The following is a 15,924-nucleotide window of genomic DNA, read 5'->3' as shown; positions in this document are numbered from 1 at the left end:
GAACAGGAGACCACGTGGAGACAAGGAAAGCACATGCCCAGTGGCAAACAGTCTCGCCCCGCACAGGTGTCTGCAGATGGTCAGAATCTTACAAAGAAAAAGTGCACATAATAAACTCAATAAGGCATACCTAGGGTGTGAAAATAACAATAAATCTAAGGAATCTTAAGACTCAGGGATTTATATAAAAAATTACTAGGTTGATTTTTCCCTTCAAATGTAAAGGTAAATTAGAACATAGTTATAATTTACCAACTAAAAAATCATACATTTAATTTCAATAAATGCAGAGGAAATATTAAATTCTAATCATAATTAGTAGCAAGGCAAAGAAAGGACGGAGAAATGGGGAAGGGGTATCAGCATAAAAGAAAAAAATTAAAAACTATAGATCTGCATTCATCATGAGCAGATACAAAAGCAAGAACAAAATATTAAAAATAAAGATGTAAGCACAAATTGGCAAATAAAGACATATGGGCAATAACAGCATGTGTATAGCATTGGTAATTAAAGCCATGTGTACAATATTAGCAATAAAACCATTGTGTACAGTATTAGCAAATAAAGTCATGTATAAAGGATAGCTCACCATGATCAAACAGGGCTTGGAGCAAGAAGGGCGATTTGCCAAAACTCTTAAACTAAAAATACATAAATTCCCACAATGTGATACTGATATCTACGTAACACCTATACTTGACTTGCTAGAAAAAGACAGAATGTCGGCATTTATCCCTTCGAGACAACTACGGTTCCACTAAGACTGGAAAGAACAAAGACACTTTCACAGGTTTTGGGGACCCTACTCCTCATACTCTGTCACCTTGCCCAGCCTTAATACAAGGGGAGGTGCTTAGCCTTACTGTAACTTGATAGGCCATGTTTAGTTGATACCCATAGTAGACCTGACCTTTGCTAAACAGAAACAGAGGAGGAGTGGATTGGGGAGTGGGGACAAGGGGTTGGGGGGAGGGTCTGAAAGGAGAGGAGGGAAGAGAAACTGTGGCCTGGTCGGGATAGAAGATAGATAGATAGATAGATAGATAGATAGATAGATAGATAGATAGATAGATAGAAGATAGATAGACAGACAGACGATCAATAGATAGAAGATAGATAGATAGATAGATAGATAGATAGATAGATAGATAGATAGATAGATAGATAGATAGATGATAGATAGACAGATGATCGATAGATAGATAGATGATAGATAGATAGATAGATAGATAGATAGATAGATAGATGATAGATGATAGATACATACATACATACATAAATGATTAAGCAACTCAAAGAGGAAACAAATAATTGATGAAATGAAGACTGAAAAAAAACTAAATGTTTGAATGAAATAAAACAAATAATTTAAAATATGGAAATAGAATTTCATAAAGATAGAATTTCTGAACAAAACATGGCAAAAAATTAAAACTAAAAACATGAAAAATTCAGTAAGTCAAATAAGGTCAATGGAAAGCCTCATCAGCAGAAGGGATCAAGTGGAAGTGCGAATCTCAGGCCTTGGTAAGGTGGACAATTTGGATCATTTGGTCAAAGAAAAAGTTACATCTAAAATGTCCAGGACAGAAAAGGCAGAAACTCTGGAACACTACAGAAAGACCAAACCTCCAGATCACATGGATAGAAGGAGGAGAAAGGGCCAAAAGTACAGAAAACATTTTCAGCAAAATCCTAAGATAAATCTCCCAAATTTAAGGAAAGAAATCGCTATCAAGGTACGAGACGTAATAGAACACCAAAGAGAAAGAATGAGAAAAGAAGCTCACACGTCACACAATAAATCAAACGCTAGCTGTACAAAACAAAGGACAGATTCGGAAGCTGCCCAAATGCAAGAACGACAGTGAAAAGGAAGAGTGGCTTGTCCTTCCAGACACAGAGCCCCTCACACAGCAAAAGGACACTCAGTGACATGAGCCTCCCCTCCTGGAACACGATGCCAGGCTTAGAACAGGTGAGATCTGGTTCTACAGCTTCTGTATGAACACTAACTGCAGAACAGTTCCTTATCTACTTGATAAAAGCTAGATTTTAAATAGATTTAAAATAGATCCCCCGCTTGAACAGTTCATACACAATAAAAATCAACACCTAGGTCTGAAGAGACCCAAACCCAAAAGAGCGAAATTTCAGGTATTTTATGATCCCACTTAAAAGGAACTGTCATCATCTCTGTTACAAACGATGCTATAAACCACAAAAGCCCATAAAGTAGAACACAGAAAAATTCTATTATTGCCTCATTAAAATTAAATAATTTTGTTGAATAAAATATAGCCCAGGAAATGGCAATGTAAACAATCAATGATGGACTAGAGAAGGCCTTGACATGCCACTCAAGCAAGCACAAGGCTTGGGGTTGTGAAACTCTACAAATCAATACAAGCACACAGGCAAATTAAACACACCAGGGAATAGGCAATATGCAAGAGCAACAGAGTCAGGAGAAACAAAAATGTCAAGTGTTACTAGGAACCAGGAAAATGCAAATGGTAGCCATGTGAGAATACTTAAAAGTGCACCAAACTTGCAAACATTAAACTTCACCAAGGGTGGCAACAATAAAGGTAACGACTGTGATTCATTATAGGTAGGATGTGAATTCAAGCAACCACTATCTGTTAAATAAAATGGCAGTACCCAAAAGAGGCTAATGTATGTATTTATATTCTCTGACCCAGCGATTCTAATCTAATTTCATGCCATGGAAGAATATTCAGACACATATAAAAAAAAAAAGGGCAAACTGGTAGAGAAAGAGCAGCAGTTTGGAAGGTAGAGCACAAAACGAGCAGTGGTCTCAGCAGGACTGTTCACCAGGAGGAGGCACACACCTGTGCGAAACTGGGGTTATGGAAATGAAGACTTGGAATTCACAATTGGTAGATACGCCAATCAAGAACCAAGTCACAGCGCTTTTACTGCATGTTAAACAGGCATACACATACTTCTATATGGAAGGAGACAGGTTTCTTGAGCAATTTTCATTCACGTTAGCAATAAAATGTTTCACATTTGATGATAGAGAGATGGCACTGCAGTTCAAAGTTCCTCCTGCTCTTCTACAGGACTTGAGGTTGCCTCCCAACATCAATACCAGGCTACTCACAAATGCCTGAAAGTCCAGCTCCAAGGGAGCTGATGCCCTCTGCTGGTCCCTGGGGTAATATGCATTCAGTACACACACACACACACACACACACACACAGTCATTCACACACGCACGAGAGAGAGAGAGAGAGAGAGAGAGAGAGAGAGAGAGAGAGAGAGAGAGAATGAATTAAACAAAGAGAAATCTTGTGTTGAACAGATGGATGGCCCAGTGGTTAAGAGCACTTGCTGCTCTTCTAAAGGCCCAGGATAAATTTTCAGCACCCACATGGTGCTCACAACTGTGTAACTCTGGTTCCAAGAGATTTGATGCCCTTATTTTGGCCTCCACAGGCACCAGGCATGAATAGGGTACACAGACATACTTGTGAACATATAATAAAATATTTTTCATCTTAAATTAATATAAATATATATAGTAAGTGTATTTTAATAATATGTACATATATAAATACTAGATATAAGTATTTAGCATGTAATGTTCAATATAGTACTTTATAGTTTGTATAATATAAATTAGAGGATCATGTAAAAGAATGATGATCAATAAATGTGTATGAATGGCTAAGAAGTGATACTACAAAAGAAAATCCACAAGTTGAGAATGGTTTATTCCTGACATGTACAGTAGATACTCTTAAAATAATATCTCAATAGGTACAGATCTAAAAGCAGCACAGATGTGTTTTATGTACAAAGTGAAAGTTGGTACTTTCAAAAAGCAAGGGTTTAACACCATTTTAAAAAATGAAACCAGAAGTAGCTTATTAAAATTCATTTGATTCAAAGAATGGAAAGGCAAAATTCAATACTATATATCCTTCCAATAAACATTTGTTTATTGACAATAACTTTTGTTCATGTAAAAGAAATTATTCCTAAATAAAACGTGCATGGGAACCTAAGACTGAAGAGGCTTTCCAGTATGCCATTTCAGAATAACTGGAATTAAGACAGACCCTGGGACGAACACTCGGCATACAAGCATCTGTGGCATAAGAAATACAATAGGCATAGCATAATAACAATGACTTCGTGGTGGGCAGAAATGCTTATGGAGCCTATGGAAAACAGAAGCAAAAGCAATTACAACAATGGTGGCCATGGAATAAAATTATTTCATCAAATAATATTCTTCCACTTTAAAATTAAGGCCCCCCTGGCTGTCTTCCATTATAAATGAGTCATTGGATTAGATCTGTGGGCATACACACATAGGAGAGGAGCCAACATTTCTCCAAATCCAGCAGGAGCTCGCCGGGTCTGCTGCTGAGGCTGTTCTCTGCCAGTGCACAACATTCTCTTCCCCTTTCATACCAATCTCTGCTTTGGAACAGAGAAACTACCCACAGTGGGAGGTGGTACTGGTGGGATACCAGGGGAACAGACACCCTGCAGCCTTCAGCACCTCTCCTAGAACACTTCCTTTTAAAGCTGGGTCTACTATGTTAGAACTTATTTGTCCTCGATAATAATCAACCTGATCAGAATGAAGTCCCATTCAATGGCTTGCCAAGAAAGGATAAGAACAGCAGCTGAAAGGAACCAAATCGCATCCCTGACAAACAAAATGTCAACTGCAGAACAAATGCCTGAACATCTGAACGCCTGAGGAACACAAGAATAAAAGTAAAAGCTATTCTAATGACTGATAAAGTACCACGCTGGCTCCCAGCAATACCAGATCCAAAAAAGAGAATTCGTGCACTGAACGCCAGAATTCACCACTACAGCGGGACAGAGGGCATGAGCATCTCATCTCTAGCCTAGAAATGGAGATTCTGTAGAATGGAACAGATACATGTTCAGTCAGAATGGCATATGCCACCCATGAGGGCCGTTCTCAACAGCTAGACACTGGGGCAACAGACAGGGACTTAGCCAGACACCACCAGTCCAGAGACAGAAGGCTGAAGCTTTCCTCAAATTATCCTGGTCAACTGTAAATGACTTCTACTGACAAACGGTTTTTATTTTTAGTTATTTTTTAACTACTATAGAAAAACCATACACATTAATGGAGTACCTTAGAATGTTTCAATATGCATAATAAGTAAATCAGGTAAAAACATCCTATCTTCAAATATTGTCCCTTTATGGTGAATTATGAACTACTTTCCTACTCTGAGATACACTATATATTACTATCATCTTTAAGCATCCTACTATGCAAAATCCCAGGAGAATGCCTTGGTCTTATCCAGCTGTAAATACAGTTTCTACTAAAAGGAATTTACTTAACAGTTTTTTGTACTTTGTACTTGCTGGGGATGTAGAAGCAGCATACTCAAGATGCAGGCCAAGTACTTCTCATGACATGACATCAGTAGCTGGAAGAGCATCAAAAGATCAAATTGTATCTGAGTTCTACTAAGACACAGAAAGTTACAAAACTCTAAGAGATTAGCTGGCAAATAGGAATTTGAAGGAAGACAGCTGAACAAAACACTTACAAAAACATATCATGTGCTTCAGAAAGTTACAATATAATCTACTGCAAAAGCATCTTTTATTTGAAACTAACATGTTACGAAATAACAATATTACAGACTTTCAAGAAAGATGTATATTTTTATTTTTATTTATTTTTATTTATTTATTTTTTATTTTTATTTATTTATTTATTTTTTGGTTTTTCGAGACAGGGTTTCTCTGTGGTTTTGGAGCCTGTCCTGGAACTAGCTCCTGTAGACCAGGCTGGTCTCGAACTCACAGAGATCCGCCTGCCTCTGCCTCCCGAGTGCTGGGATTAAAGGGGTGCACCACCACCGCCCGGCTGAAAGATGTATATTTTGTATTCTCTCAGGTTTTGCACTGTCTCTTACTACGAGCATAGAGCTGACTGTACCATGCATCAAGGCCATCAAGTTGTCTTAAGCTATCAGAACCAGGAAGGAAAACAGTGAGTAAATATATCAAGATTAGTGATATAAGAGAGACTTATCACATGTTGCTTAACTAAATAGGAGCCTGGGCTATCAGATTCTTTATTTTAAACTGGACTGCCTTTCATGAGGAAAAAAAAAAAAACTACTTTTGTTGTTCCGTTTTGGGATTAACCAGCACATGAGTAAAATATCTAATACTAACAAGAAATAAAGAAGCTTGTTCACAAAAGCTTTTATTCAGGTTGTTATTAATGAGCTGCAAATGTAACACTTATCTACTTATTTTCTGATAATCTCTGTGGGACAGATGTCATTGGTACAGGGCTGGAAGGTAGCTCCTTATTTCCCAGTCCATGGTATGGTTGTAAAGAATTCTCTCAGAGCGTTTTATAGAACCTGATTCCATATGATCTGATCAAGCTAGAAAAAATGCTGCTACCGGAACAACAAAAACATACAATTCTTGTAGAGGGAAAATTATGAAATCCCTATTTTTTTCCATCCTTAAATGGCTGGGAGAGGAGTAAGCCACTGGCCTGAACTGATCGATTGCCCTGGCTAAGAAAAAGAGCTGCACCAGAAAGCACTTCCTTCAAGGAAGCCAGGCAACACCCAGCAGCACACCATACACATTAGTAACCCAAGAGACATGGAAAGCATGCAGGGGTGCAAGAGGATAAATTCAGAACCACATTTCCAAACGAGCAAAATGCACCAAATGATGGTGTGAGTCTATCTTACTAAGCATATGGATTGAGTTCCTTCTCCGTACGTCTCAGGAAAGTTGTTCCACACAAACTCTTACTACTAAATTTCAAAATCTGTTAGCTATCTTGAAAGAATGAAACAACAACAGATAAGGATCTCTGGGAAAGTCCACTTTTATTAAATGACTTTAAAACCTAGTTGCCTTTATATAATCCGAAGCTTCAGGTTGGGCGGGGGGAACGTGTTCTACAGCGACACCTTCTGGGAAGTGGTAAGACAGAAGCAAGTCACAGGCAAAACAGGCAGAGGGTGGCAAGTGAAGAGAATGGGAGCAATGGTGGGTGACACCGGGTGCCAGCTCCTCTGTACTACATCAGGAGCCCAAAGTCTCCCATGAGCCCTCTTCCTCAAAAGCTTTCCCAATTGGTAACCATGAAGGCTTTTCCTGGCCCCAACTGGCCATACAAATATCATTTTAAATGCAAGTTAAAGGTAAGATGCCTAAACACTCCTTCCTTTTGTATTCTAAGGAGTGAGACTGGAAAATGTAAAATGAAAATCGACTTTATCACTTCTCAATTGAGTTAAACATAATGAAAGCAGAAGCCTACTTTAAAGTATTTCTTTCTAAAAATACTATCTCCCATCCCCCCCACACCATACTTTAACATAAAAATCTAAGAACTAATGAGTCATATGACCAATGTCCCCATTGACATCGGATTCTCAATGTTAAAAACTTAGTGTGTTTATTTCTCAAAGTAAAATTCACTAATGTGCTATTTCAAGCATATTCTAGCCAAAGGCCAATGAGTTAAGGACAGAAGCCGAAGTTTCTGCAATGACCTGTACTATACCTTGGACACTGCCGGAAGAAAACTTGATAAACTAGTTAAACTCCCAACCCATACAGGATACCACGCATTCTGTTTAGGAGCCCAAGATTCCAGCAGCGTGGTATAACGGTGGGCAACAGAAACCCGGAGTTCTTCCGTCCTACCTGCATTTCCATAGACTGAACAATGTAACTTTTAAGCACTGTCTCACCTTATGTAACTAGAAGGCTCTAAATGTCACAGCAATGTCACCATTATCTGAACCTATGAACTAACTCTCCAGCAGCCAGGGCTGGTTTGCATGTCCCAGTGTCCCTATCTCAGGGACCACATAAAGCTACTGTTCTTTCGGTAGCCTGTTTATCTTCCAGCTGTACCCTGCTATGAGAAGACAGCAACAGAAGCACACCTGCTCTCTAATGTAGCACTCTGGAAAGAATCTTAGTTTCCACCGCTGGTGCCTTCTCCGCCCACAGTCAGAACTCAGTATTTACTTAAAATAATAACCTGGAAAGAATAATCCACTCTACACAACGAGGGATTGGATTTTGGGGGAGAAGTTAGAGCACAGGTATTTCATTCAGACTATGCTCTGTTATAGCTATGGAGGCAGTGTATTAAAATATTGACAACTGAAGACACTTGGGTTTACTCTAAAATATCATATTGAACAATATGATAAAATAACTTCCTACACATCCTAGCATTTTCTAAACCTATAGGCAGGCAGTTGCAACGGTTCATTTATCGCAAGGGTAAGGAAAAGCAGCAATCTCTGTGCCCATTCATATCAGTGACAGGCCTCAACAGTGACTTCCTTGGATGCCATCAGTGCTCTACTCCAAGGTTCTGTACGTGAAAAAGTAATAGGAAGAAGGATAGGAGATGTAGCCCAGTGGGTAGAGCACTTCCCACGCAGGCACAAAGCTCCCAGGAGAGCAGCAAAGAAGACACACTTCACTAGTAAGTAACTGCAGGGAACCTCACATTAAAACCTTGCTCGTTAGCTTTCTCTTTTGGACGTAAACAAGCAGGAGTCTCTTCTCATTCATACAGTTCATACGTACAGCCACAGCAGTGCTGCCTGTGTAAGGTCAGCTGACTTAGGGGCCAGGGAACCAGAGTGTCATTTTTACCTGTACAAAAGGTGAATTAATTTCTACAGTGGCCTTGAACTTCGAACTGTGTACATAGAGTTCCTCCCATTAGGAATACAAACAGTTCTCAGAATGTTAATCTGTACACGGGATTTAACTGCTGCATTCCCCACTTACATTCATTCATTCATTCATTCGTTTTTCTAATCAAATATTTACTGAGCAGCCAGCTAATATGGAACAGAACTATTCTACTTGAGGAAAGAGAAAGGACAGGGCAGAATACGCATGGAGATAAACAAGGCAGTAAGTGCTATGAAGAAAAAACCACAGTTGCCTCGTCTATTACTATAACCATCCGACATATTTTCCTGACACATAATAATGGGCTGCACGTAGACCACGACACAGAATCTAAATCATTTCTAGCGAAATTGAGAGCTCACGTTCAGTACACATGTGTATTCCAGTTCCAGTATTCTAAATATGAGTCAAAGGAAATATAAAAGAAACCGAGAACCGATGAAATATGACACGAAACAGATTTAAAACATCTGTTCTCCAGTCTGCCATAAGCACATAAAGAAAGGTGAATACCCAGTCGTTTTTTTTTTCTGAGGAAAAAAAAAGAGAAGGGGCGCGCGCGCGCGCACACACACACACACACACACAGTATTTTATGACATCACTTCTTATTTTAAAAGGCAAACACAATACGTGTTAAGAAACCCAAATAAAATTCCTTAAAATAATTTGCAAGAACGATGCATTCGCTCCCAGCCCAGCCCCTGAAAACACACTCCTCCAAGCTGCTACTCAATGCTGCTGGGCGGGCAGGCAGGAACTTACTTTCCCTGACTTTGGCTCAGGGTCAAGCGCCCCGAAATCTGCAAGGAGAAGATAAAGGGTCCTCTACACCCAGTTTCCACTAGGAAAGACAAGAAACGGCTGCGCAATGACCTCGGGCAGCCTGCGTCCTGGAGACCCGAGGAGGTTGCTGGGGTCCCTTCGGACGAACCCCGCTTCTCCACCTCCCCGCCCGGTGAGCGCGGCCTCGCCCCGCGCGCACAGAAGCCACGCTGGGGATGGAGAGGTGCAGTGAACCGGTCACCAGACCAGAACTGCAGCGCCCACCTGGCTCCCGCCCGCCGCCCGGCCCCGGCTGCAGGGACTCTGACCTCTCCGAGCCCCGGGGCTGCTGCTGCTGCGGCTGCTACCCGTGCTCGGGCTACCGCTGCCCGAGCCGCTGCCGCTGCCGCTGCTGCTGCTGTGGCTGCCGCCGCCGCTGCTGTGGCTGCCGCCGCCCTTGGCATTCTTGCGCGGGGCCATCGCGAGCTGCTCAGGGGACTGCAGAGAACGGGGGCCTTGTTGAGTGCGCTAGGGACACCGGGTATCCGCGACTCTGCAGCAACGCCTCAGCCTCCACCGTGCTCACCGCGCCTCGGAATATTTGCACCAGCGTGCGGCGGCGCAGCTAGGCTCGCGTGTGTCCAGCCTGCGGCTCCCTCAGAGGCCAAGAATGCTCAGCTACCCCGGCCTCTGCCCCGCCCCCGCCAGCCTCGGCCCACCCACCATATCTGAAGGACGGCAATGCGAGCCAATCGAGAGGACCTCTGGCAGGGGGTGTGGCCGGCTACACTCTTCCCTCCCCCCACTCCCCAGCCCTTTGCAGGCCGAAGCAAGTCTGGCGCTGCGCAAGGACTGCAAAGCTCGAGCGGCATGTGGCTTTTTAGTCTGCCTTGGTTCTCTGGAACGTGGCAAACGTGGAAGCCGGCAGGGCTCTCGCGAGCATTGGCGCTCTGGCTCCAGCGGGATGGGGCGGGCATGGGGGCGGTGCCCGAGAGCAGCGCACCACCTCTTGCCTTCTTCCTGGGAATTTGGTTCCGGTGCCTAAGCACACGCCAGGAGTGCATGCTCTGTCTTCAAAAAGAATACGCCACAGTTTCATGACTACAACATGGTCGTTGGTCCTTTCGGTGTCAAAACAGGGATTTATGTCATTTGTGCCATCAGTATTTTTGGAAACCTTAGTTAAGACATAAAAATGTTAATATGACTCAAAAAAAAAAATAAAAAACATTTTCTTCTCTCTGAAATCTGCCCCCGCCGGACTAGTATCTACAGTTATGTAAAGTGCCCAGCCATGGATTTCCTCCTGTGCTTATGCATGTACTGGGTACTTGTGAGACCTGTAAAAATGGCAGGAGCTGGACAAACCAGCTAACGATCAGCAGAAACTATCATCATTTTTGTCTCGCCCTTTGCTCGCGTGGTGTCTGTGACATATGTGGTGATTTGATAAATTGCTGTCAACTTCCAAAGATCTTCCCCAAGTTCCGGACCACCTTGGAAGTTCCCCCGTTGCGGTATAGTCAAAGAAAGCCACAGCTGTGGGACACCCAGCTTTATTCCCCTTCTGCAGCCTGCAGTTTCCTCAGTCCCCTCTGACAACTGCTTTGGGTCCACGGCCTTGCCAGACATGAATGGCTGGGGGCTGCCCACATAAAGTATGGATCCCATCAAGGCAAGCGTGGCAAACAGGGAGAAAGGAGACCTCCTTTTCATACAGCTATGAGAGGGGACCACAGTCCGTTTTTACTACATCTGTATCTCACAGCCTCCTTCTGCCTCCATGCGTCCTTTCTTCTGCCTTGGGCGCCCCTTCCTGCCCACAGAGGGGATTATTTCAGCAGGAAATAATGACGGGGATGGGAAGAAGCAGAGAGATAAATCTGATTCGGATTACTTAATGTAAGATGCTGACATATAAACTACAATAGATAAGTAAATGACTTGTTCCCCAACACTTTTAGATTCTCACAAAACACTATTATAGAGTTAACGTTTAGGGAGTTCAATCTAGAAATCTAGAAATGTTTTAAACCCTTATTCCCCAGCTGGTGATGCCGGTTTGGGAAACCCAGGAATCTTCAGGAGGTAGGACTGGCTGTCCCAATAGGTCCCTAGGAGCAGACTTTTAAAGGGTTTTGATTAGTTCAGACCCTACTCTCCTGCTGCCACGGGATCCCGCTGTTTCTAACAGCGAGGCCCACTACTGCTATGACTTCTGGAACTGTGAGCCAAAATAACCCTTTCGTCCCTCAGTTTATTTCCTTTGGGTATTTTAATCACAACAATGCAAAGTACCAAATCCAATGATGTCAGAGAGCTGGCAACGGAGAGGTATTGCTACACGCAGAATTACCTCCAAGTTGTTCTTCTCAGAAAACGCCTAGTGTCCCGTAGAGAATACCTGACTTTCCACTTTCTGTAGCAAAGGCTTCTGGGATCATCTACACTCTCCCTAAACAGACAGCCTGAAACCTGAGTGTGGGCACTTATCAAAGGTCACAGTATGGGAGAAATCGTATTTCTTTAACAGCTGACTCCAAACAGCCAGAAAGTGAGATTTTGCCCCTCCCTGCATTCCCAGAAACTTAACTGGTATCGTCTCTAGCAATAGGGACATGGCCACATCTCCAGTCCATTTTGCCGGGGAGCCTGGCGAGTTCCCCCTTTCTTTACAGACCACCATTCAGGCAAAACCAGCATTCCTGGCTTTACTAGAGAAAGTAATTTCAGGATGAGCCGGTAAGAAACGGAGTTGGAGATTTTATTAAAAGAAAGTTTTAATATAGATCTTAAGCAGAGGGCTTATGAGAAAGAGATACTACAGAAAGAGAAAAATAAAGCTCACCCAATGAGACAAGTGTGGGCTTCTCTAAAGGAGAGCTGAACTGTGCTTTCTTTACCATAGGTGTGTATGAGTTAGGTTTCTAACTGTACAAACTGCAGAGGTTCCTATTTAACATATCACAGCAGACACTGGTGGAGGTTCTCCTTGTATCCCTCAGTCCCTACCTATAACTGAGCCTTCCTAGCTAGCATACCAGCCCCATATCCTAAACCTCTCCAGCCTAAGGGCTGGTCTGCCTTTCCCTATATAATCCAAACATTTTGGTTACCTGGTCCTTTTGTCTGCTCTCTTTGGACCCCCTGGCTGCCATACCTGGTTCTTTCCCTCTCCCCTTTCCTGTCCCCCACCTCCTCACATGACTCAAGGACTTGTCCACTCTGAGCTCTCCCGATGTCCCTGCCTCTGGCTATGTTCTCCCACATACTATAATAAAATTTCTCCACCATACCTAGGACCAGTTATATCCTTTCCTTGTTATTTCTTTTTTTCCATTCAGTATGGAAGTTGGGCAGTTCATAAGTTACATCGAAGGGTTGCTAAGAAACCACTCTCCTTCTTTCTAATATTGTCCAAAGACTGCAATTTGTAATAGAATTAACAGTTGAAGGATTTTTTTTTTTAATAACAAAGTTCTACAGTGCGTTTTTTAGGTCTAGGAGAGGGCAATGCTAGGATACTGTAGAATATTATTTTAAGTAGGCAACGATGTGACTTTTGTTTATGGGGCAGAATATTACTTTATCTATGTAAAAGTGTGTTACTTTGTTTATGCTGTATATGTTAATTATGAAAGCTGTTTTACTCTGCCTGCCTAAGACACCCGATTAATCTAATAAAGAGCTGAAAGACCAATAGCTAGGCAGGAGAAAGGATAGGCAGGGCTGCCAGGCAGAGAGAATGAATAGGAGAAATATAGACTGGAGAGGAAGGATAAGGGAAGATCAAGAGAAGAAGGAGGAGAGAACATGGAACACACCCAGGGTCAGAAGGCAGGCAGCGGTCAGCCAGCCAGACACCGAGACAGCAAGAAAGTAAGAAAAGGTGAAAAGCCCCAAGGCACAAGGTAGGTAAGAAAAAACAGGTTAATTTAAGTTAAAAGAGCTGTCCAGAAAAGAATTAACTATAGCCTTGTATTAATTCAAAACTAATAAGTCTCTGAGTCATAATTTGGGAGCTGGTTGATGGCCAAAAGAAAAAGCCTGGTACACTAAGAATATAAAGTTATACATCACTTTAACCCTAAGCAGCACAACCTAATTACTGTGACATGCTTGCTTGAGAAGTCTCTGGGGATATACCATCTGGACCTAAGTCAGCAAACTGTGTTGTCTTTGATAAGTTGCCTTCTGACAAACACATACTGTCAAAGTGAGTCATTGGGTCCCTGTTCATGGTATCCAAAATTCAAAATTCCCCGGCTCTTCTCCTCTCTCTCTCAAGCATTTCCTGTTCCCACAATTCCCTCCTTATATCCTGTCTCAGTACTATTAAAGTATTTCCTTAAGCAGTATAGGCAGAAATAAATTTTGTAAATACAGATCATAGGAAAGAAGAGACTCAATGACATTTGTATGCTGAACGGTATAAAACTAACTTTATAAGGATTCTTACAGGGGGGCTGGAGAGATGGCTCAGAGGGTAAGAGCATTGCCTGCTCTTCCAAAGGTCCTGAGTTTAATTCCCAGCAACCACATGGTGACTCACAACCATCTATAATGAGGTCTGGTGCCCTCTTCTGGCCTTCAGGCATACACACAGACAGAATATTGTATACATAATAAATAAATAAACATTTTTTTTAAAAAGAATTCTTACAGATTTGGGAATTGTAAATATACATGGCTTACTTTCTGGTACTAAACTTTCCACATTAACTAGTTAGAATGATGCATTTTACGTTGTTTCTACTTCCCACCTTTTGGGCATCAAAACTGTCAAGCTTGTGCGGTATCTGCATTCTCTTTCCTAAGACCATTCCTCCATTTGGTGTAGAGAAAGCTGGAGAATCTGTGTGTGCCTGACATTACATGACATGACATTGCCTGTGTTTGATCTTTGACTGTGAAGGGTGAAATAGATGTTCCATGTGTGGCTGAGCACCCAACAGACACTTGTTTTCTGCATGGGGACGGTTGGTTCTGTGTTAATCACATACAGAAACCTCTCCGACAATGTATGAGCTGCCGTAAAGACAGGTATGGTTGAGCACGTTTAAAGCCTTCTCTACTCAGAGTTTCCCCAAAACAATTTCTCACGTATTAGTTGTAGTAAAAGTTAGTAAACTGTCATTTGCAACAAAAACTGACTCTGTTACCACAGACAAGCTTCTAAGTTACTTCCTTGTAAAAAACATTTAAGTAATGGCTGTTGCTAGGAAATTGATAGAATTAACACACTATTCTTAAATCTTAAGCTTAAAGTTGGTTAGAGCCTTACACACGGGGAAAAGACAAGTGTTGGAGAATAATGGTTAATTTCATTCATAGCAATATTATATATATATAAAGTATTTTTCTATTTAGATGGAGGTTTTAAAAAGTAATTGAGATGTAAGAAATAATGAATAAATTCAATAATTCAATTTGCAAGGTAATTTTATGCAAAAAGTGCAGTTGTGTGTCTTGAGGATCTAATAAGCCCACTTCCCATGTGTATGTGTGTATCTTTCATGAAACCACCGTTCTCTGAGAAACAGGTCTTAGATCCAGAGGGAAGTATCCTGAACTAGCATCAGTGATCTTCCAGTTTCATAAAGTCTAACTACATAAATCAGTTGTATTTTCCTTACAATGAAGATGATTACTACAGTCAACCTGACTCCTTGGTAGTTTGTGGGAAAGCATGCAAAATTATTCTGCATGGGGACAGTTGAATTAATTCATATTAATTCAACCACCCCCTTGTATTTTGCAATGTTGTCCTCCTGCAATTTCAGAAGCACATGACAAGCATTATTGACCCTGTACCAAAACAAAATCCTAAGGAACTTTGCCAAAGGTCTTGACAGAGTGTAGCAAGTAGGAGGTGTCAGCTGCCCGCAGCATGATGAGACTTCATTGCTCTAAAGATAACTAATACATATGAATCATAAAGAAAATGTTTCTTTACTTTAGGGAATATAGCATCCAAAATCTTTTATTGTACGTATGCAGTAGTAGTCCTGAATATTTTTCAGTCCTTCATGAAACTGCTCCAAGGCTGTCTATTCATCTCTCTTGGCAGATTTTCTGGAGCTAGAGACAATCACCAATATTCAAGATGGTCACTGGAGCTGCTTCTCCTGGCAGAAGAAAGCATATTTATCTAGTGAAAATTAGTAGAAATTGTCTCTGAACTGCTGTCTCACAAATTATATTAGGTTTTTTCCTCTACTTTTCTAAGTTTCCACAATGCACTTAATTTTGCTAACTATAAACAAAAGAGGAACACAGTTGCCAAAGCGTATACATGCAGAAGCAATTGTATGAAATCCTTGTGTAGATGTATTCTAAGAGGTTTTTAGTCACCATTTTCCTCCCAAAATTCCAGAAAATAGAAATAAAAAACAAATAGCTTGCTAT

General features: G+C 41.5%; 1 protein-coding gene across 5 annotated transcripts in view; it reads right to left on the bottom strand.

Moving 5' to 3' along the window:
• Asph (aspartate beta-hydroxylase) overlaps positions 1 to 10,246 on the bottom strand; it is a 159,719-nt gene extending 149,473 nt beyond the window's left edge. The window contains exon 1 of one of the 5 annotated variants that reach the window (XM_057790317.1): positions 9,846 to 10,246. In XM_057790317.1, coding sequence (XP_057646300.1) covers positions 9,846 to 9,996 — 151 coding nt within the window. In that variant the 5' untranslated portion in view covers positions 9,997 to 10,246. The remainder of the gene's footprint in view (positions 1 to 9,845) is intronic. The other 4 variants (XM_057790315.1, XM_057790316.1, XM_057790321.1 and 1 more) reach the window with 4 other exon arrangements.
• Positions 10,247 to 15,924: the final 5,678 nt, after the last annotated feature.

This window comes from Chionomys nivalis, chromosome 16 (genome assembly GCF_950005125.1).
Source record: "Chionomys nivalis chromosome 16, mChiNiv1.1, whole genome shotgun sequence".
Taxonomy (NCBI): domain Eukaryota; kingdom Metazoa; phylum Chordata; class Mammalia; order Rodentia; family Cricetidae; genus Chionomys; species Chionomys nivalis.
Note: the sequence above shows the minus strand (reverse complement) of the source record. Positions and strands in the feature narration are given on the sequence as shown.